A 21,735-nucleotide genomic window follows, 5' to 3' on the forward strand; every position below is an offset into this window, starting at 1 on the left:
CCCCTTCTCTAGAGAGAGAGCCCTTCACCTGACCAGTTTGACACGCATGGTGTCCCCTTACCATTCTGCAAGAGCTCTGCATATCAGGTGTCTGTCTGTGTGAACCACATCCCACCCCCCCCGCCCTGTCTATCTAAGAGGAAGTAGTGACGGGTAAGCTCAAAGCAATCGCATACAGGAAGCACGGGGGGGTATTTGTGTAAACTTTCAGGCTTGCTCATAGGCAGATGGCTGAGGGAGGCAGAGTGAGAGAGAGAGACAGAGCTATTGAGTCAGAGAGAGAGAGAGAGAGAGAGAGAGGTGGTGCATCCACTCTGCCTGGCTTGCTCTAATTATGAAGCAGGAAGAAGAAGCAGCTTGCATCTGATCAGCCTCTGCAGCCACGGATCCAGCAGCAGGCGAACGGCGGCAGTCTCGCGATTCGCGGTTTATCATCTGCTCTCCCACGCATGCCACTGCTACGACAGTCCCCATGATTGCCCGCCGTGGAGCGTTCTAGCCATCCGGAGAGTCTGCGCTGTGGACCGTTTAAGCCTTCCCAAGATTGCCCGTTGTGGCTCATACCGCCCGGTCTGAGAGAGCCCGTGGTGGTCCTTACGGCTTGGCTCTGCCAGGGGAAGCCCGGACTACGCCTCTGCTAGGCTCAGGAGTGCGGGAGGCTGGGAGCTGCACGCGGTTTGAGAATCCCACCGTTTCTGATGCTCATCACAAACCCTTGATCAGAGTGGTGGCACCTTCCCCTGGTCCTGCTCCCCCCAGCGGTCCTTCCTTATACCCGTGAGGCTGGCTGCTCTGACAGACCTGGCGGAAGACAGGCGATCTGTGTCGGGGGGGGCAACGAGGATTCGGTCTAAATGACCGGGAGCAACAGCATGAGCAGCGGATACTGCAGTCTGGATGAAGACAGCGAGGACATCGCATTTTTCACCGCCAAGACCACCTTCTTCCGGCAAGCGCAGGCAAAACAGGGGCCCAAGGTACAGTGACGTGCAGGGCGACACAAAAGCCACGCGTGTCGACTCGCTCGGGTTTCAACATGCCGCCTGCTTAAATAGAAATTTAGCTGCGCCTGCTTCATTTCTGGAAGGATCCAGTGCGAGCTCAGGAAGCTCAGTGTATTTGTGTGAGGTTGTTACTCTTTGGAATTTTAGGGCTTTTATCAAACTGGCATATGTTTTTTTTACATATATAAATTAATTCTGTTCTGGTTCATGGGGGATGAGAATGGAGAGCGTTACATTCAGATCGATACAGGCAGCCTGTGTACTGCTTCCTCTGACATAAATCTAACTTCTCGTATTTTGGCTTTACCACAGTAAGACGTTTGGCATTCTGGATTTGACACTGTAGTTTGAAAATGGTGGCAGTGATGCCGATGATGATGATGATGATGATGATGGTGACAGTGTTGATGATGAGAGTGATGACGGACATTGACAGTTTGATGTTGACAGTGATGATATTGACAGTGTTGATGATTATGGTGATGATGACAGGGACAGTTACACTGATGGGCAAAAGCTGTAGCGCTGTATCTTCATGGGAAGAGAATTCTTCCCTTAAGCAACTGACACTTAGCGAGCACATGAGATGGATAGGGTTTCTTCAAGTTACTCTACCAGAGCAGAACATACTCTCTTTTTGTGTCTAACACACCCACTGCCCATAAGCATCTGATACTGGTGGCCATGTGAGTAAGAACCAGTGTGTTGAGCATGATGGTGTGCCTGACATGTTCCTCTCCGAGCTCAGAGACGCGTATCGTCTGCCCTATGGAGCCAGGGGGGTCCATCTCCCTGCCCTGACGTTCCCACCTGCACTGCTCGCCGTCTTGTGTGTGGTGACACGCAGTTTCCAGTGGGGCCATTGAGCTTCTGAGTGGGATATCCTTCTTGTGCTCTGCACCGGCCCGGCTCTGTGTTTGGCAAGCGTGCCACATGCGTGTTTGCGTAATACCCCGCTGTTGTCCGGCATTCGGGGGTGATCGCCACCTCGCTTCAGTTCTCGTAGGAGGCGTGAGAGAATTAGTGCTGAGCGAGATGGAGAAGGCTGTTTTAACCCTGCAGTCTCTGCCAGCCCTCCCACAGCCCCCCCCCCCCCCCACCATTGGGCTTTCCCATGCACACATCATTCAAGATGCCTAATCTTCTCCCACCCCCCCAACCCCACTCCACTGCCTTCACATGCAATATAGGAAGGAAACCATGGCTGACTGGGACCGATAGGGTCTGACACTCCCTTACTTTCTCTTCCTTCTGCATTACAGGCAGGTGTGACCCCCCCCCCCACTTGTTTGCGTGGCTTTGTGCGTATGTGCATCTGCCAAATCCCCGTCATTGTTTTGTGATGCACCCCCCACGCGACGCTCTCGCTCCTGTTTCGGAAACACGCCATGTGTTCCATGCCCCGCATATGAATAATTCAGGCCACGCGGCTCACTGTCCCGTGGGCTGGGAGGAGGCTGAGCCAGTTCTGTATGGACGCTTTACCGTTCACAGAAGCGCCTTTCTGGGCCCGCTTGTTATTCCAAAAGACACATCTTTAAACATTCCCCGGGGTAACACTTTGCTAATATCCCAGCAGAGGGCACATTTACAGGATCACATCCCATTACAGGAACATGCAAACGTTTCAGTTTGTAGTGAATAGAAAAATATGCAAATGTAATTCTCTAAAAACTGAAACATCAGAAGTGGCTCACAGGGCAGCATGGAGCCGTGACCTCAAAAACAAAAGAAAATAAATGTTTTTGGGATCAGCAGGAATGCACACAAGTGTAAAACGGCATAAAATTTTAATTAATGCTGCCACACATTTAATTTGGAATTATTTGGCATAATATATATTCTCTTTTAAGCCAAAGCTCTTCTACGAACTGCTATCAGTTTGGTCTTAGCTGCATACATTCTCTCTATGTGAGAATCACCAGAAGGGGGATCTTGCACCACCACGACTATTCGCACCAGAGTCTTGTGGCTTGGTTTGACCTTCTGCACACCCTTCAAGATGGGCAAATATCAGCCGCCACTATGCCCTTTGTCCCAGGAGATTGTTTTTGAAGTTATAAATGGCTCCAGATTTCATCCTAAAAACTGATTTCTGTGAAAATGGTGAGCCGTTGTGCGGAGGTGGGATGACTGTGCTTCACTGTGCTTCACTTCCCTGGTGTCTTTTTTTCTTTTTCTTTTTTAGCGAGTCTCTCTTGGTTACTGGTAGAGGGGAGCGAGGTAAACAGACAGCAGCGATTGGTTTTTTGGAGGATGTCTGGAGTAGCTCCTTCAGAGCCCTGTCCTGCAGGGCATGCCTGGATGGCCTCGGGGTAGTGAGGTGGGGCTCTCGTCCTCCTGCTGGGCTTTACTGGCTGTGACGTGTCGTGGATGGTTTTTCGTGAGACTAGGTGGAACTGGGGGATTTCCAGGTACCAATAAACCCCCACCAGCCCCCTTTACTTCAGTTAACCCAACGGCTGCCCACCTGCGTATGCCAGTTTAGGATACGGGGCTTCACTTACGAGTGCATATGAGTGCAGGTAGCCGCTACATCTGATAGCTTCTGAATTAGTTAGCAACGTTCATCTTACAGGCAGGAGGGTTCAAGATAGAATCTGAGGCAAATGTGCAATGTTCTCCTCCAGCTTTCTTGAGCCATTTTTTACTGGGGGGGGGGGGGGTGTGCAAGCAGAGTTTATCGATGATAATCTCCTTATAACCTCAGAGATCTTGGTGCCCTATTTTCATGGCTTGTGACTCTTTACCTACACTACACTAAGGCTTCCGTTGTAGACTTACACCTCAGAATATATAACCTCAGGTATATATTATAACATCAGGTTAATAATAAAGGAAACGTTCTCTTCTGCTCTTTCTCACCATCATTTACCAGATGCTATGGAACGAGTGACAGGGCCATTAATACATAGTTACGGCAATGCTGCACACTGACTGGCTGACAGGTGACTGACGTGCGGGGTGCCCATTCAGACCACTGCAGCGCTCAGTCGCCCCGCCTCTCCCCAGAGGTCTCCTGTATCGAGCACACTGAGCTGAGAAAGCCTGTTATGGCATCTCACACACTGCATTTTTATCTCTGTCTGCGCTGCTGTGTCCGTGCTGGGACGTCACCCGAGCTCATCGCCATGGAAACAGCGGGTTCCGGACTGGTGGCGGGGGGTGTCTGCAGGTGACAAGTAAAAAGGGAAGTCTCTTAAGCAGCAGGAGGAAGTGAGTTTCATCCAAGTATTTGTGGGTTCAGTGTGCAGTGATCCAAACAGTGCGGAAAGTGCTTCCTCATGTAAAAGTAAGGTACCGGGCGGGGCGGCTAGTTATCAGGGATGGATCCTGGGACAGAGCATCTGCACGCCGATGAGGGTAACACAGGCAGGGCAGCCTCACAACCACAGTAACGGGGGCGCATAGCTGCGCATTTCAGATTTATTCCTGTTGCAGGATAACTTTGGGGCTCGTTAGCTAACGAAACGAGGTCATTCGGCAGCCGCTGATCTGAGCCCTGCGAGGCAGGCCTCCCTGCTGTTTGCACAGCTTCCTGTTTCTCCGTCTTTAAAAGTGTGACTCGCACGCTCTCTCGCTACACGTAGGCTTCCAGTAACAGGAAATGAGGCAAAGTGTCCCAGCTTCCGTTCCAGGATTTCAGAGCCTCCACCTTATCTCTTTATCGTTTCAAACCTATTTTTTTTCATGCCAAACGATGGCAGCAGAACTGGACACGTGGTGACTTATGAAGTAAGGTGTCTAAACAAGTTTATCAGGAAGGCTTTTCTCTACCAGAGGGTGCATGTCTCTCCTCCCAGCTGAGTCGCTTCCCCGATCGGGCTGGTGCATTATTTTGCCCTCCCTCCCCCTGCTGGTCATCTGCAGAAAGCTCAAGGGACAGCTGCTCCGTCAGGAAAGGAAAGGCCAGATTCAGTGGCAGGGTGTCACTCGCCGGCAGGTTTGCGTGCGACGGGCTGCCTGATGGTGATTAGGGTTGTGTAATATTCATTTAATATACCCCATGAAAAGAATATTCCATAGTCATAGCTGTGGTCGGCTCATTATTATAAAGTGCCCTCCCAGCATCGCTGTCAAAAATCCCACAACAAATTTGGCAACAAGAATAGCACCATAGACAAAAATAACAGCAGTATCTTACAAATGGATAATCTGTATGTGTCACCACCTTTATGGGAGTTTAAAGATGGATTCAGGAGAAGAGAACCATACTGGAGAACAAATATATGGTAGTTATACTGTAAGAGAATCCCGACATGCTAAAAGCGCTACTGCTCTCCCCACCCGTTTACCTCCCCAGCTAGTCTGTTATGAGTCAGCAGGAAGGTGTACAGACCTGTTAGGAGTGATAGGGCAGCAATGCTCAGCCTGGGCAGCCATTCCATTAGTGTGTCGGGTTGGGCTTCGCTTTTTGAGCTGCACAGTCACAGTGCCTCATCCATTAGCACGTGCAGGTCCCTGAACACGACACCATCCCCACACTGCACACGCTGCTGCCACCTTCCCTTCCCTGCAGGAAGGCAAAGGCCCTGTAAATGGAAGCTGGCCAGCTAGTTGGAGGAAGGAGGATCCAAGGAGAAGAAGAGAAGAAGAAGAGTGGCGGTTCTGCTTTGGCTTCAGACTGAGCGGGGCGAGCGGACGGCTTCTTTTGTTTGCGGATCTTTGGGTCATTAAGGCCTCATTTGGCCAGCCCCACTCGTGTGGGAGAACGTGCAGGGCGTAGCAGGCTGCGGCTGTAGGAACACAACACATTTAGCTATTTTACAGCCAGCTCTGTCTCAGTTTAAAGTATATTAATGTTTGGGGGTCAAGCAAGGGGCAATAAAATACGACCTGAGCCCTGTAATATGTTGAGACTTTGAGGTACAGCTCCATCTGCAGTCGTCATTATCAGTTAAATGTTTTTAAATGGCGGTCGGCGTTTATTTTCATTAGGACTTTTTTGTTTCCTTTTGAAATCCTGGAATTACCCTTTCATGTAGAGCAGTCCAAGTTCAGGTACAAGAGTAAAATAAACGCAGGCTGTTTGATCAGTGTTAAAGGCCTTGAGTTCGTAAAGGGGTCTGTTTGGTTGTCCAGACGCAGGCAGGATAAGTCAATACCAACTGCATTTGCTGGTGTGGCTCCTGTTAGTAAGTGTTTTGATTTTGTTTTGGAGTTATTTTAGTAAGACACAGAGGGGCTGGACATGAAGGGCTTTTCTCAGAGGCCCCAAAGCATTCTCCACACTGATCAAAAGAGCTGATAGGGCTTCTTGTTCCATGCTGTATCCTCAGTCTTTGTAGGTGGGGCCCAAACGGTGTTTGAAGTTGCCCCCCCCCCGCCTGTTTGGCCATGGATGCCGAAAGGGGGGCATCTGCTGACAGACAAAGAGGGGGTGAGATCTCTCTGCTTCATCGCAAGTGCTTCCCTGTACAAGTCAGGCCTCCCCTCCCGCCAGACCGGCATCCCCGGAGTGCCAGTCAGACAAACGCCAGCAGGCAGGCCGTGAAGTAGGCCGCAGCCGCGTTTATGCCGAATGCAGTCGCAAGAACAAAGCCAACCTTTTGCATCAACATCAGTTGCAGAAATCAAATGTGTTTATACGATCAATGCCGTTTGTGATGATTGTAGTCAACAGAAGCTCCCAAATATCATAAAGAGTGACCATGAGATTTTTAACAACGCTGTAGTTATACTGTCTGTAAACAAGTGAATAGGCTCAGCAGTTTGAAAGGTATTATTCTTCTTTCAAAGGTACCTGATTACAGGCGCACACTACTGAAACCATACAGAAGTAGAGTAGATCAGAGTCCCATGCCTCTTTCCCCAGAGTGCTTATTGCCATGAACTTCATACTTATACATACAAATTTATGCTGAAAATATCCTTCACTCGCCCTCCCCTCCAGCTGCCTCCAAAGAGAAGCTCACTGCCCCATATAACCAAAGCCCTGTCACCTCTTCCACTCGCAGTGCTGGTGATGTGGCTGCATTCACTCACCCCGTACCACAGGATGTCACTGCAGAGGCCGTCCCAGTGGGACACATGTTATGCCCCCGTCCTGCAGTGCGGCAGTGCAGTGTGGCTTATGGCGTCCGTTTGAACCGCAGGAATGTCACCCAGGAAACTGGGCAGAAGTTTACCTGGTTCCCTGAGCTGGGCATGTAGAGGTCATTGCATTGTTCTGCCACAAATGCAGAACTTCTGCTATAAGAGAGGAAGCTTATTTTCTCAAGAGGGAGCAGGAAAAAAAATACAAAGGTGGAAGTAGATGGACTCGAGTCAGGATGGTTACATTTTCGGGGCATTTTTAAAGGAACAGATAACGTGAAAGTCCCATGCTGGCATTTTGACGTTATCCGTGTCTGATGGTTCGGCTTTTCGGTCTCCGTGCTTCGACTTTCACCTGCTTTGTAAAATCTAACTTGCTACTCATTGCATTGCAGTCCCAGTCAATGGCACCTGTACAACCAGACTGTCCAGTGCATCGACTCTGGCCGGTCAGTTTTGGGTTTACCCACTGCCAGGGGTGTTTCTGCCCCTCCCCTATCCGTACTGCCTGTTTGTGGCAGACAGGCCCCCAAACCTCAGGGGTCTCATGTAAAGCTGTCCATCCTCAGCAGCCAGTCCTTCCTAAGAGAAAGTCGAGGAAGCTGATGTCAGCCATGCGTGGCCCTTTACAGATCACTGAGTTGTGCCTCATCAGTAAAACAGTTTGGCATTTTGCAGCGGCTGACTAATTAAAGATGATTTTCCACACATTTAGCATAACTAGCGTGACATTTAACCTTCCTGCTTATTTAGTCACGGTGGCACACATTCTACCCCTCTAAATACCTGCTAAGGGTCACATGAGTATGACAGGAGCTACAGCTTATAATTGTTGCTGTATTCACAGGGCAGATAAGCACTTGTTTTCAGCACTAATACAATGAACAATTTCTTTAACACTGTGGCATTTAAAACCACCATGATCCTGCAGTATCAATGGTAATGGAAAGTGGATCGGTGGATCTTTTATTCAGTGAAATATTCACTTCAGGTCACGACCACCCAGTAGACCTAAAAGGAGCCTGTCACCCCCCCCTTCACCCAGAGGACAGCCGTCACTTTAGACCTGCCTTCGTGGTCTTTTCCACCCTGAAGGTTTGCGAATGCTATCTGATCCTGTAGGAATTTCCTTCCCGAGCTTTTCCCGCGGAAGGTTGGTCTACGTCGCCTGGGATGCTTTTGGCTTCTAAAAATACTCGCTGTCAGATTCCCTGTTGCTAAGGGACACGGAGTGCTCCGGTCCAGTGGACAGCCTCACTCTCGGCTGCACCCTGGAGACGAAACCAGATTGCCGATCCGGTCTTCGGCTCGTTAACAGTATTTGGTGTCAAGCTGTGTTGTTCTCCGTTATTATTATTTTTCTTCTAAAAGAAGCTGTTTCTGTTACTCTCCCATGCCTGAGGGGAGGGCGAAGGAGGGTCATTCTAGAAATCATAACCTCACACCCCCCCACCCCAAACCCTAGCAAGGGATGAAAAAAGCTTCAGTCTCTAGCAGGGACTAGATCAATGGAATGAGTGAGAGTAATGTCATCAACCTTATAAAACCTTGGGCAATTGAGGTGAATCGTTACTGAGTGGGCTTTGGTCTGCTTGTTGGGACACCCATACAGTAACTTCTGGTTAAACCTGTGTCATGTGAAACAGCTAAAGAAATAGTGACAGCCATCAACGGCTGGTTGTTTGCCCTCAGTCCCGCCCTGTTTGGGGAGGGAGATTCCGGGTGTGAAAAAAAAAATACAAAAACAAGGAAGGGGAAGTAAGATCATGGACGGAATGGGGGCAAATGCAAGTCGAGGACAGGAAGAGGAATCTTCTGGAAACGTGGTGGGACTCTAGGGTCTTTCCAGGAAAGCCATCCTAGACCTCCAGTCACTCAATGGATGAGTGTGTTACCTTTCTGCAGAGGAAGCTGGTTAGTCATGTGCTCTGTGTATAAGACCAGCAGTTCCTGTGAAAATGGTTTGAGCAGGTTTCTGTGAAATCACACAAAGATTGCTGAAATTGAAGCGCAGCATTGCTGCCCCCTGGAGTCTGAATCAGGAACATCTTAGTCCGACCCCTGATATTTTAAAATTCTTTAATATTGATGTATACAAGAACAAATTGTATACTATACACTATAAATTATGGATTATGGGCTCCCACACACACGATTCATGCAGCATTTGATTCAGGTTATGGTTGAGTGTGTGGAGTAGAGATTGTCTTCTAGTAAGTAGGGCAGTAGATTTGTGGGGGCAGTTTAGTCAATTGTCCAAGCAGGATGCCCTAAATGGCAGTATTGACAGGCCTAAGATGTCCTTGTCTGTGGGGTCCCATTGTCCCCGTCATAGGGTAACGTCACTGAGCATCTCTGCCAGCAGGTGGCCGTTCTGCCAGCACTGTCGCGCCGGTACGAGCTGATTGGATTTGCTCTCACCATCCCACCTGTACTTTAAGTGAGGGGCGGCCCTCCTGACGAGGCTGATTAATCCATCCTGGGACACCCCACATAGATAACGCATTTGAACCTGCAACGTCGGTGTCGACACCCACCCCGCCGACCCAGTCCAGTGCACAACCTGCCTGCTCGATGCCCTGCCCTGTGTTCCTGGGTGCAAACTGACTACTTCTCTGCATGTCTCTGCTGCAATGACTGATAGTGCTGAGACTCAGATTATCTCCTTGGAGATCTGTACCTTCAGTGGTCAAAGAGCACTGCCCCTTCCAGGTCCTGTCCTAACCCACTCAGCAACCCCCATGACCTGGTCCCCAATGGCCACAGTGCCTCTTGTCCTTTCCCATTTCCCATTTAAATTTTATATCTTTGTCAAATTGCAGAGTGAAGGGAAAGAAGAGGACCATGAACCAAAGTCACTCTCGGAGATCACAGCCAGGATTGCGGAGTACAACTCCAAGGCAACTGAGAATGGGATGAAGCTGGTAAGATCCCATTTCCATGGCTGTGCCTGCATGGATTGCATCCTCCATAGGGGTGGCTCTGGCTTTGGCTTTTGGATCGGGGCCAACCAGCACCATTTCCGCACAGTCATGGGTTGTGATGTGTTCATCACACTTACCCACTTTATTCTGAATCCACATTTCTTATTGTATGTGCCAATCTCATAATTTAAATGATGCTTCTGTAAGGATGAAGTAGTCACGTACCATTTGGGGTTTAAGTCCTCTCCCACATATCTAGCAATCCCAGTGTGCTCTACTGCAGTCTGGTAACCATTTAGCATTTTTCTCCCCTGCAGAATGAAGATGGTGTTTACACGGGCTTCATCAAGGTCCAGCTGAAGTTACGGCGCCCTGTGACCGTGCCTGGGGGCGGGGCTGACGCCGTGGAAAAGACCTCCTTCTACCTGCCGTCGGACGCTGTCAAGCAGCTGCACATTAGCAGCAGCACCACGGTGGATGAGGTCATCCAGGGCCTGCTGACCAAGTTTATGGTGCTAGACAACCCGCGCAAGTTTGCACTGTACCGCCAGATGCACCGCGATGGCCAGGGTGAGACACTCTTCTCTGCAGTCTGTTCATATAGGTTGTAGTAAAACCAGAGTATGAGTTTAGGGGGTCTTTGTTATTCCACAGTGATTACATGTTGTGTGGCATGGAGGTGGGGTGAGAAGTGCTGCTACCTCAAACCTACAGGATGTGGGGTTCAATCCCTGCCCTTTCTTCAAGCAGAGTTTTCATCTGCTCTCCGGGTCTGCATGTGTTTTCTATGAAACGGCCAAGGACTGAGTGTGTGTGGGTGGGTCCCGCTTCTGGGATCAGATCTCTTTCAGAAGCTGGCCATTTCAGAGCATCCCCTGTACCTTCGGCTGATTGCCGGCCCGGACCCTGAGTGCCTGACCTTTGTCCTGAAGGAGAACGAGACGGTGGAGGTGGAGGTCAGTACGCTTCTTCTGGGGTAGATTCAGCCCGGTGAGAGAGAGCTGTTCTGTCACACGGCCCACTGCAGTGATGGTTAGGGTATTTATAGAGGAATCCTGATTTGGTTGGATTTACTGTCTGAAGAGTGGCTTCAAACATTGTAATTTGACAAAGCAAACTGCCACACTAAGTTGTCTCCTTGATAGCTGTGTACTATCTGCCTCAAATTTACGTCACTCTGGACGAAAGAGCATCTGATAAATAAATGCAATGTAATTATGGGACTCATAAATGTGTTCTCAAAAGACCAATCATAACAAACATCCGTGTTCTCGAAGTGGATAGGTTGTGTACTTTTTGTATACTATATTTGTCAAGACGATTTATGACAATGAGTTATGAGCTGTTCCAAGGCTCATGTGATTATGATGACCAATGAGAATGGCAGAATCAACATGAGGCAGTCGTAGTCAGCGTCCCATTCGAGGAGAGACCCTGAGTGACACCTGTGCCCTGCCCCTCCCTCTCTCTGGCCTACAGTGGCACGCCTTCTCGGTGCCTGAGCTACACAACTTCCTGATGATCCTGGGGAGGGAGGAAGAAGAGCGTGTGCGGCAGGTGCAGAAGAAGTACGGGGAGTACCGGGAGAAGCTTCAGGAGGCGCTGAATGGCAAGCTGGGCTAAGGCCCCCCCCCCTCCCCTGCACACGGCTCCCAGAAAGGCATTGAGGTGACGCTCCACCGTGGAAGAAAAGAGCAGTGGAGCAATCTACTCAGGACACTTTCAGTTGGCCCCTTCCTAGGTCACAGGTTGGGGCACCGATAGAGGAGAAGGAGACAGGATGCCAATGAAGGCATGTCTCCGCAGTTAAAAATGCACACTGGAGTTTGCTTGGAGCTGCAGACCGACATCCCCCCCGTTAGGAATCTGCTGCTCCTGCGACCGGCTCTTGCTGCTGGCTGTACAGCCCACGCCTCCTCCCGACCTGTGCTGCATGGGGGGGCAGCAGCGGGAGCAGGGAAGACAGTGTGCATCTTTAGCCACGTTTCATTCTCAAGAACTTATCCAGGAAAACAAGGCATGAAGTAACTCACAGTGGACCGTCTCTCCCCCCCCCCCCCCCAAAAAAAGCTAAGATACGCACCCATTAGCACAACCCGCTTTTTGTCTCACTCTGATGCACTGAAAAAAAAATAACTTCATTAAATCCTAATAGCGACGATATAAGAATGGATGCACTCATTTTACCCTTTGAGATGTTGACGTTTGCCAATTTTTCAGGATGCAGACGGACGTTTGGTCGGAGAGAATGAATTTTGCAGAGTTGTGCATTTTGAATATAATATAAATGTTGCTGTATTTGCATTTTCTGCTTATTGCCCTTGCAGTGTGGCAGCACCGATTGGTGTAAAACGCTGACTGTTCAGGGGTGTTGTAGATAACCTTCAGAACATCTCGCTTCCTCCTGGTGTCGTATGGCAGCTTCAGCGTGGCTCCCGTCATCTTCACTAAGTGCCAGTGCCTCTCGTTCTCCTAGACATGGTGCCGTGGCCTGATGCAGGCACGTGGTTCAGATCGCCGTATTCGCGCGGTATAAGCGCAGAGTAGAGCAGAGGGAACCACGTGTTTCACGTCGGCGGTAACGGAGACTGCGATTCGAATCCCACTGAAGCAGAATGACACCGGATGGAAATTGCACCAAAGCTAACCCCATCTCCCATTGACAGACAGAACCGGGATGTTGGCCAGTATATACAGTATTTCCGAATAGTGGGTGTGTGATGTAACTGGATGTTTGTGAACCATATAGAAGACAAATTAAGCTAATGATTCCTTGCATACACATATACAGTATAACAGTACATATTGCAGGAAAGGCTAGACTTTGAAATCCCAAGAATGCTTGAAACCTTTATGGCACATCTGCTTGCTCTGGGGTCTCTCATCGTGCTCTGTGCCCCCCACCCCACGCCTCCTGAGCTTTCTGGAGGCTTCTCTGCCTACTCCCCTGCACTACTGCTGATGTGAGTGTGTGGATGTGTGCTGTCTATACAAACCAGGGCCCACGCGTCACTCCACATCCCCAACTTCCACCTTCTGCTTTGTGGGGGTAGGGAGAGTGGGCAGTCACCATGAGCTGACAATCCCGACCTTCCCTTTCCAGGCGCCTAGGGAGAGACTGAGGTGTAATTTAACCATCTCACTCTTAGCATGGTGATGTGGGTAGTCGGATCCCGCTGCCTTCATGTTTTTGGGAATTGGATGTGTACCTGTTAAGATGTATAAGTTTAAAATGAAATAAAAATGTCAGTCCTTTTATAAGTGCCTTGGTAAGGTTTGTGAATATATTTTTCTTGCTTTTGCTTCTACCTCCAAATATTCTTGGTCCTGGTTTTTTAGTGGAGATAAATCGAGTGAGACTGGCTGTCCCATTTAATCTTTTTTTCTCCATGAAAAATATTTATAGAATTTTTTATAGAATCCTTTATATAATTCTGTCCACAGTGGATCGGATTCTTCACCCAAAATCCTTACTTACTTTGTTTTTCACTACAGTTTCACTGCACATATCTAAGATTCTTAAGCAAGTGATGGAAAGTATCTTGGGCACAGAGAGTGATCTACGTATGGTCTGTGAAAATGCTGATCTCATCTTTTGACCCAGACAAATTCAGGAGCTGTTTCACCTATTCAGGCAAGACTACAGAGAAGCTGTGTAAAATTTTGATGCTTAATATTTAGATAAGCCTGATAATAAAGGAGAATACACAAGACAGGCTGAATTCAACAAGCAACAGGTGAGTACAATCAGGAAGTCACAAGAGGTAACGAGGGGGGCGTGGCAAACACGAGGATCGTACAAGCTGGGCATGACAGTCATTAACAAATTGAACAATTATATACTGACTGCATACTGCACTTGCATGGTGTCACGACACAGGGCGGAAGCAAGCGACGGGACTCCAGGAATATGGGAACACCGGGTTTAATTGCACACAAGGCAGGCGAAAACACATTGACAATACAATGACCGGACTGGGGAAACAAACGGAAACGCGGACTAAATACAATGGACTAATTGACAACGATCAGGAACAGCTGGTAAACACGGGGAATCCACATGCGATTAACGAGGGGGCGTGGCACACAAGAGGAGCGGACGATCGGGGCATGACACATGGCTACTACTGCTGTTCTTATAATTTCTAGATAGATAAATGTCTGGATGATAGAGACATCATTGACCCCAAAAGAAATACTGTTAGTTTACAGTAGTAGTAAGAATAGAAAATTAATTTAAAATAAACATTACAATAAATTATATTATAAGGGTATATAAAAATGTTAAAATGTCTATGTAAAAATGTAGGTTATTTATAGGGCTAAATATTATTTTATACTGTAGGGCTAATTCAGTATGCCATATTAGACCTCTTTTCTACAGTATCCTATAAAAATGAAGCTTGTTGCTTTTGGGAATTTATATTTTGGCAACCAACAGCACGACACATTTTATTTCTTAAATTTATTTAATTCGCCTCTCTTTGTCTCTTCTGTTTGTCTGCCACCACTTTGCAAGCACAACTTCCTGTGATGTAATCATTACATCCACTTAAAACTGGTCTCCAGGCATACCTATTACCTAACCTTATCTTGATATTGTATTCACATACTATAGAGTATCATTTTGGTCAAGTTCAAGTTGTGATTCATTTTGCCTTCATGCACATTTTTCCCATTGGAGAATTTGATTCCCATTTATCTGGATTATCAGACCTGCCTGCACAAAGTTCCATCAGTTAGGATATGCAGCCTTTTGTGGAGGAAAACAACCACAGAAAATGAGCGGCTGCGCAGGGAAATGTTTACCTCCACGGCGCTGTTGAATTTTCAAATATGATTATCTGCCTAATTTTTTATAACCGCACACTTAACAAGAAACAACTGAGAATTATTTTTTTATTTCCATTGTTTTCCGTCAGCAGATGTCGCTGTTTACAATTATCGAACTAGCCTACCTCTCTCTCCTCAACTCCTATTGAAACATTTACATAAGAAAATGCGTTTAAAAGTTAATGTTTCTATTTCTGTTGTTGATTTCTGTGCATTTTAACAATCAACAACTGAGTTCTTTTTTCCATTGTTTTCAGTCAGTTGATCTTGCTTACCAATAGTGAGCGAGCCTATGTTACTGTATCACGAGATGAGAACTAACTTACTAACTAAAAGCGCTGCCACAACATTTGAGATTCTGGCACAATTCATAATTTTGCAATTATTTTAACAAAATTTTTAATCTCTTGGACACGAACATTCACATCTTTTAAAGTTTGCATCCTGAAGGTTCGAATGTAGAGGGTTTTCAGAATGGTTGCCAACTGTCAGGCATCTGGCATGAATTCACACTCACGCAATCTTAAGAAATCTAAATTATTTCTAAAATTAGGCTCATCGAACCTTACATACGCGGCCATGCGTATAATGAATGGTTTGTCGTTCCCTTTACATAAATAAATAAATAAACAGCAGCCATTAACACACATTAACGTTATCGAGGATATGAACACTATCGAACCCTGGGGCATGTTCCCTAACCCTTAATATGGCGATGGAGGCATGCTTAGGCAGTAGAATTAATTAGATAATTATGATGACAGTAAAGTAACTTTTGGCTGAATCAATGTGGAATCTTTTAATCCAATGTGGAAGGTCAAGACGTATAGCTTTACTAACCACTATGGAGCTTGGTTATGTCCATGATGCCTAAACAGCAGCGTTACTGAGGCATAAAATAGAATCTGAGAATAAAGTTAGTACAGACACTATATATGTACACAATATCTGCGGGGTTTTTTAAACACTCCCAGGGTGGTGAAGATGGCAGCACTCGCTCTCCTGCCCCCCCCCAGCTGTAAATCTAGGGGAAACACTGATATATACACTCACCTAAAGGATTATTAGGAACACCTGTTCAATTTATTAATGCAATTATCTAATCAACCAATCACATGGCAGTTGCTTCAATGCATTTAGGGGTGTGGTCCTGGTCAAGACAATCTCCTGAACTCCAAACTGAATGTCAGAATGGGAAAGAAAGGTGATTTAAGCAATTTTGAGCGTGGCATGGTTGTTGGTGCCAGACGGGCCGGTCTGAGTATTTCACAATCTGCTCAGTTACTGGGATTTTCACGCACAACCATTTCTAGGGTTTACAAAGAATGGTGTGCAAAGGGAAAAACATCCAGTATGTGGCAGTCCTGTGGGCGAAAATGCCTTGTTGATGCTAGAGGTCAGAGGAGAATGGGCCGACTGATTCAAGCTGATAGAAGAGCAACTTTGACTGAAATAACCACTCGTTACAACCGAGGTATGCAGCAAAGCATTTGTGAAGCCACAACACGCACAACCTTGAGGCGGATGGGTTACAACAGCAGAAGACCCCACCGGGTACCACTCATCTCCACTACAAATAGGAAAAAGAGGCTACAATTTGCACGAGCTCACCAAAATTGGACAGTTGAAGACTGGAAAAATGTTGCCTGGTCTGATGAGTCTCGATTTCTGTTGAGACATTCAAATGGTAGAGTCAGAATTTGGCGTAAACAGAATGAGAACATGGATCCATCATGCCTTGTTACCACTGTGCAGGCTGGTGGTGGTGGTGTAATGGTGTGGGGGATGTTTTCTTGGCACACTTTAGGCCCCTTAGTGCCAATTGGGCATCGTTTAAATGCCACGGCCTACCTGAGCATTGTTTCTGACCATGTCCATCCCTTTATGACCACCATGTACCCATCCTCTGATGGCTACTTCCAGCAGGATAATGCACCAGGTCACAAAGCTCGAATCATTTCAAATTGGTTTCTTGAACATGACAATGAGTTCACTGTACTACAATGGCCCCCATAGTCACCAGATCTCAACCCAATAGAGCATCTTTGGGATGTGGTGGAACGGGAGCTTCGTGCCCTGGATGTGCACCCCACAAATCTCCATCAACTGCAAGATGCTATCCTATCAATATGGGCCAACATTTCTAAAGAATGCTTTCAGCACCTTGTTGAATCAATGCCACGTAGAATTAAGGCAGTTCTGAAGCCGAAAGGGGGTCAAACACCGTATTAGTATGGTGTTCCTAATAATCCTTTAGGTGAGTGTATATACATACATACACACACATACACACACACAAAATAAGGTGTTGATAAGTTTGTAAGTAAATTCACAGAGATAGAGTTTTCAAATGGTCTAAATGCACATAAAAATAGATATTGCACATGTGGGGTATAGCATCAAAATGTTCGAGATCAGTGCTGCGAGTTCAGTAATGTGATGGATGTGGGGTAAAAACTGTTCCTCAGCCGGGTTGTGTGAGTGTACAGGGTTCTGTAGCGTCTACCAGATGGGATAGGTGTAGAGAGTTTGTGTCCAGGGTGGGTTGGGTCCTTGATGGAAGCTGGGTGCCAGTGATCCGCTGGGCTGCCTTAATGATGCGCTGCAGGGTCTTCCTGTTCTCCAAGGTGCAGCCAGAGTACCATGCAGTGATGCAGTATGTGATCACTGACTCTATGGTGCACCTATAGAAGTTCACCAGGAGCTGCTGTGGAAGTTGTGCTTTCTTCAGGCTCTGCAGGAAGTGAAGCCTCTGAAGTCCTTTTTTGGCTATGAATGAAGTGTTTGTGGTCCATGACAGGTCACAGCTGATCTGAACCCTAAGGAAAGCTCTGAACCACCTCCACCTTCCACTGCCGACGCTGATGGAGTTCTTATGTCTTTTTTGAGTTCAGTGCGAGGTTGTTGTCCTGGCTGCAGCACTCCAGGTTCTCGATCTCTTCCCTGTAGGCTGACTCGTTGTTGTTCGAGATCAGACCTATCACAGTTGTATTGTCTGCAAACTTAATTATGAGGTTAGAATCATGGGTGGGTTTGCAGTCGTGTGTGAAGAGGGAGTAGAGGAGGTGGCGGAGCAGACAGCCCTGAGGTGCTCCAGTGTTGAGAGTGATGGAGGTGGAGGTGTAGTTAACATTATCGAGGCTATAAACACTATCAAACGAGTGGTCGCCTAAAGGGTCGACTGGCCCTGCTAGGGAACAACAGGATTTTTTTTCTGTTCAATTAAAAGAATATTGCTCACATATCTAACGCAGACTGGCTGGCGGTTAATTTTCGTTTTACAAGGTGGTTCGCGAAAGTGCCTTAATATTCATGAGTAAAGCACTACTTGATTGGCCAGTGAATGCCTTAGACAGAGTTCACCGGCCAATCAGATAGCTTCTCCATCCCGAACCACCCTGAAAAAACAAGTAGCACATGTCATTGGCAACACGTTCACCGGCCAATCAAATAGCTTCTCTCATGAATATTAATGAGTTTTGCCAAACCACCCTGTAAAACGATAATTTGCTGCCTGGCACATGTGAATGATACGCGTCTCAGAAGTCTGTTGTTCTGCTGTTCACCTGCGGCAAAATTAGCCTGCAAGTTTTGCCGTATCATGCCCAGCCAGCACTAGGCTTGGGCAGTATCTACCTTTTAATACCGTCGTACCGACCAGACATTGACAGAAAGGGACTGCACAACGTTTGTTTTTACTATGTCAACAAATATAATTAGTTTGGCTTCAAACATTTGCGCTTGAATAATATACTTATCCACAATGTAGGAACCTCAAATACAGTTTTCAACTTGTGGGTACACAGTACATTGCTGGAGGTTTTGAGGAAATGTTTTAATTAATGAATTCCACCAGAGGGCAGCACCATTCCAACCATGGAACAGAAGAAAGGTATGGATTCAGTGTATAGACCAGTATAGTTCAGTGTCCGTCACCAAAGTCAGGTGCACTATAAAGACAAAGCTCAGAAACCATTTAGTGTTGAAGGAGAATTTCCGCAACACAACTTCAGTATTTGTATCATAATGTTCAGGACCAAATTCAGTAGAGGCATTCTATTCTTCTTCATTTTTCAGGCAAGGAATCTCTCCAACACTTATTTTTCAACGATTATCCCATCGAGGGTCACAGCCCGAAAGGGATCCTTTGTGTTATTTATAAATGTAAGAGCTTCTTTTCCTCCTCTTAAGAAGTACTAAGATTAGCATCCACTACCCTCTCATTCGAGGAGCTAAGATGTCAGAATTAGCCAAGTCTATTTAAACATCGAGTTTCCCAAAACTCCTCGCAGCTTAGCTCACAAAGTTTTTCTATATTTGGACATGATATGATCATAGCTTTAAATTTAGTGTATCTTCATAAACTTTTGTAAACATTTGAGTGCTTATAGTCACCCAGCCATTTTTATTTGTTCTATTTTATTTGATTTTATTGCTAAGCTAGAAAAGAATCTCACTTCCCATAAGAATACTGCTTAATTCAAAGAGAAATGTCAGTGTCTATGAAATATCCAAAAATAACCAAATTGATCATCATATACATCATTTGTGTCTACTATGTAATAATGCTTAGTTGTGTGTTTCATTACAAAAAATGTATGGATAAATATTGATGGTTTACATTTGGTTTTGTTTTGGCCACACACTGTCATAGTTACAATGGGTGCACTGATAACACAGGACAACAAATGTTTTTTTTTTAAATCATCAGAGACCAAAACACATTTTTCCAAATCAGTTTTTCACGCTGATTCCATATCTGTTTTCAGTTTTTTTTCTGTCACGTCGACTTTTTGATTTATGAGTAATGCTAGTTAATACCGTAATTGCAAGTATTGTGTACTAAAACAAAAGCATCACTGTAATATAGGGTAAAATATTTTTAGAGCAAAATCAAATAAACAGACAGTGGGCATAAAGTGAAAAGTGTTTGTTAACCACCATTGTTTGATGTTTTGATGCTTTGAGTTTGATTTTCTTGTGTACACCATGTCTGGATTGTCGTGGTACAGCATCCAGCAGTAGTTGGCCATCATGCTTTCACTGTAACCAGCTGCACCTTCTCCGTACAAGTCATCACCTTCTACAGAATGAAGACCATCATGTGGCGGTACAGGAATAGGCAATGAATCGTCATGAGGAACAGGCCTGATTGCAGAATCTAGGCTGAGATATACAATTTTGTGCTTAGTTTTAGCTGAGAATCCACTTGTATTCATGCGGCAAAAGTAGCAGTCGTTGAGATGGTCTCGCGGTTCCCTCCACACCATCGGAATTCCAAATGGCATTGCTGCCTTTCGCCGATTTAGCCAGTCACGCAAACCATTTGAACAACTGGTACAGATGACATGTGGAGCCCATGATTTATCCTGGTCTCCAAGTGAACAGCCAACGTATAATTTATATATCTTCTTAAGATCTGTAGTGATTGGGCGATGTTGTACTTTCGTTGTGAATGAGCCACACACATAACAGAAGCTGTGTGATTAATACAATTTCTAGGCATGATAACAACTGAAAGCCAACACAGTTTATGCTGTCTATCACCGCCACCTTCGATTTCCAGGACGATGACCCAGAATTCAAACTCGAGAGTTAGATTTAATATTTCCTTTGCAACAATTCGAGAAATAATAAAAAATTCATCAAGAAGCTTACGTCAGCAAAATGAAACCTGAGGCACAATTACCTATGTTTCCCGCCAAACTAAGTTGTTTACACAAGACATGTGCACTAGGTCAAAATTATCATACTCAAATCGCAACTAGACAAGTGTCAATAAAACATAAATCAATATCTAGTCACCTAGAGAACGGTGATGCTGTCTATAAGATAAAAAACACAGACAACTCTTGTAATACACTTAGGCAGACTGCATGTACATAATATCATACTACATATAGCTTCATCAGAAAAACTTGATGTGCTAGAGAAAAAACTAAACACAGATTTAAAATCAGCATGAAAAATACTACAAAACCTACATAAAATTACCTCTGGTGAAAATGACCAGTTAACCTGTGTAATTAAAATATGGAATTATCAGTTTAATTATGGGGTTTATGATAGGTCAATAGTTTGTAGGATTGTGCTTTGGGTTTTTTTTATGGAATAATATTGCTACAGATGTGGTCCTGTATGTTGACGTATGTCTGTCATGGATATATTTGATTTTGTTTTACTGCCTTATTTCGAGGTGATTGAACTGAGATTGGCTCAGATCCAGCAGTTACATGTCGCTGTCTGAGGTGCCACAGCCTTTCTCCCACGTGGAGGGGGGCACTGAGCAATCTCGCGGTGCCCGTCTGCCAGGGTGAACTGCCAAACTTCAGCCATCTGTCTCGCATGAGGCCTTTATGTGGCCAAGGCGTTGATTCAGATCAGCACCCAAACATAATGTCAAATAGTTCAGTTACAGTGTATGTATCTTTAGCACAGCATAGCATATTTACTCTAACAAGGGATGTTTAAACTCAGTAAAACACATTTGCGCATTTGAGTCAAGTGAATGAATTTCTCATGGTTTCTCATGGTTGACATTATAACCTGTCATTTACTCTAGTTAGTCAGTGTTTTCTGAGCTACTTTCTAAACAGTAATGTGTAAAGGTACGATTAAATATTGCCACTTCATATTTATAAATAGTTTTATCCTAAGGTCCTGTTAAGGTTAAGGTTATGTATTATTCTTAAGTATTTTGGGGAAAAAATGTTCTTTCAGTTTTTAACAGGGCAGATAATGTAAAGATCACTTGAGTGTTTCATGTAGTTAGCTGTCTACTATTCTTATAAACGGGCTCGGATGGGATGTTCATCTCCACGCCCTCTATTTCTATTCGCCATGACGGCTCTCCTTGCTGCGTGTAGTTTCAGCTGAAAGACTGGAATTTGCAATACGTGTAAACCGGAAGTTCTGCGTGTTCGAACCAAAATGGCGCC

General features: G+C 45.9%; 1 protein-coding gene across 4 annotated transcripts in view; it reads left to right on the forward strand.

The window, feature by feature from the left end:
• rassf5 (Ras association domain family member 5) overlaps positions 1 to 13,225 on the forward strand; it is a 32,556-nt gene extending 19,331 nt beyond the window's left edge. For 2 of the 4 annotated variants that reach the window (XM_023832392.2, XM_023832393.2), the window contains exons 3-6: positions 9,863 to 9,964; positions 10,282 to 10,534; positions 10,805 to 10,920; positions 11,444 to 13,225. In XM_023832392.2, the coding sequence (XP_023688160.1) occupies positions 9,863 to 9,964; positions 10,282 to 10,534; positions 10,805 to 10,920; positions 11,444 to 11,587 (615 nt within the window). In that variant the 3' untranslated portion in view covers positions 11,588 to 13,225. Of the gene's footprint in view, positions 1 to 237; positions 978 to 4,033; positions 4,221 to 9,862; positions 9,965 to 10,281; positions 10,535 to 10,804; positions 10,921 to 11,443 lie in introns of those variants that run through there. The other 2 variants (XM_023832394.2, XM_023832395.2) reach the window with 2 other exon arrangements.
• Positions 13,226 to 21,735: the final 8,510 nt, after the last annotated feature.

This window comes from Paramormyrops kingsleyae, chromosome 8, assembly GCF_048594095.1.
Source record: "Paramormyrops kingsleyae isolate MSU_618 chromosome 8, PKINGS_0.4, whole genome shotgun sequence".
Classification (NCBI taxonomy): Eukaryota; Metazoa; Chordata; class Actinopteri; order Osteoglossiformes; family Mormyridae; genus Paramormyrops; species Paramormyrops kingsleyae.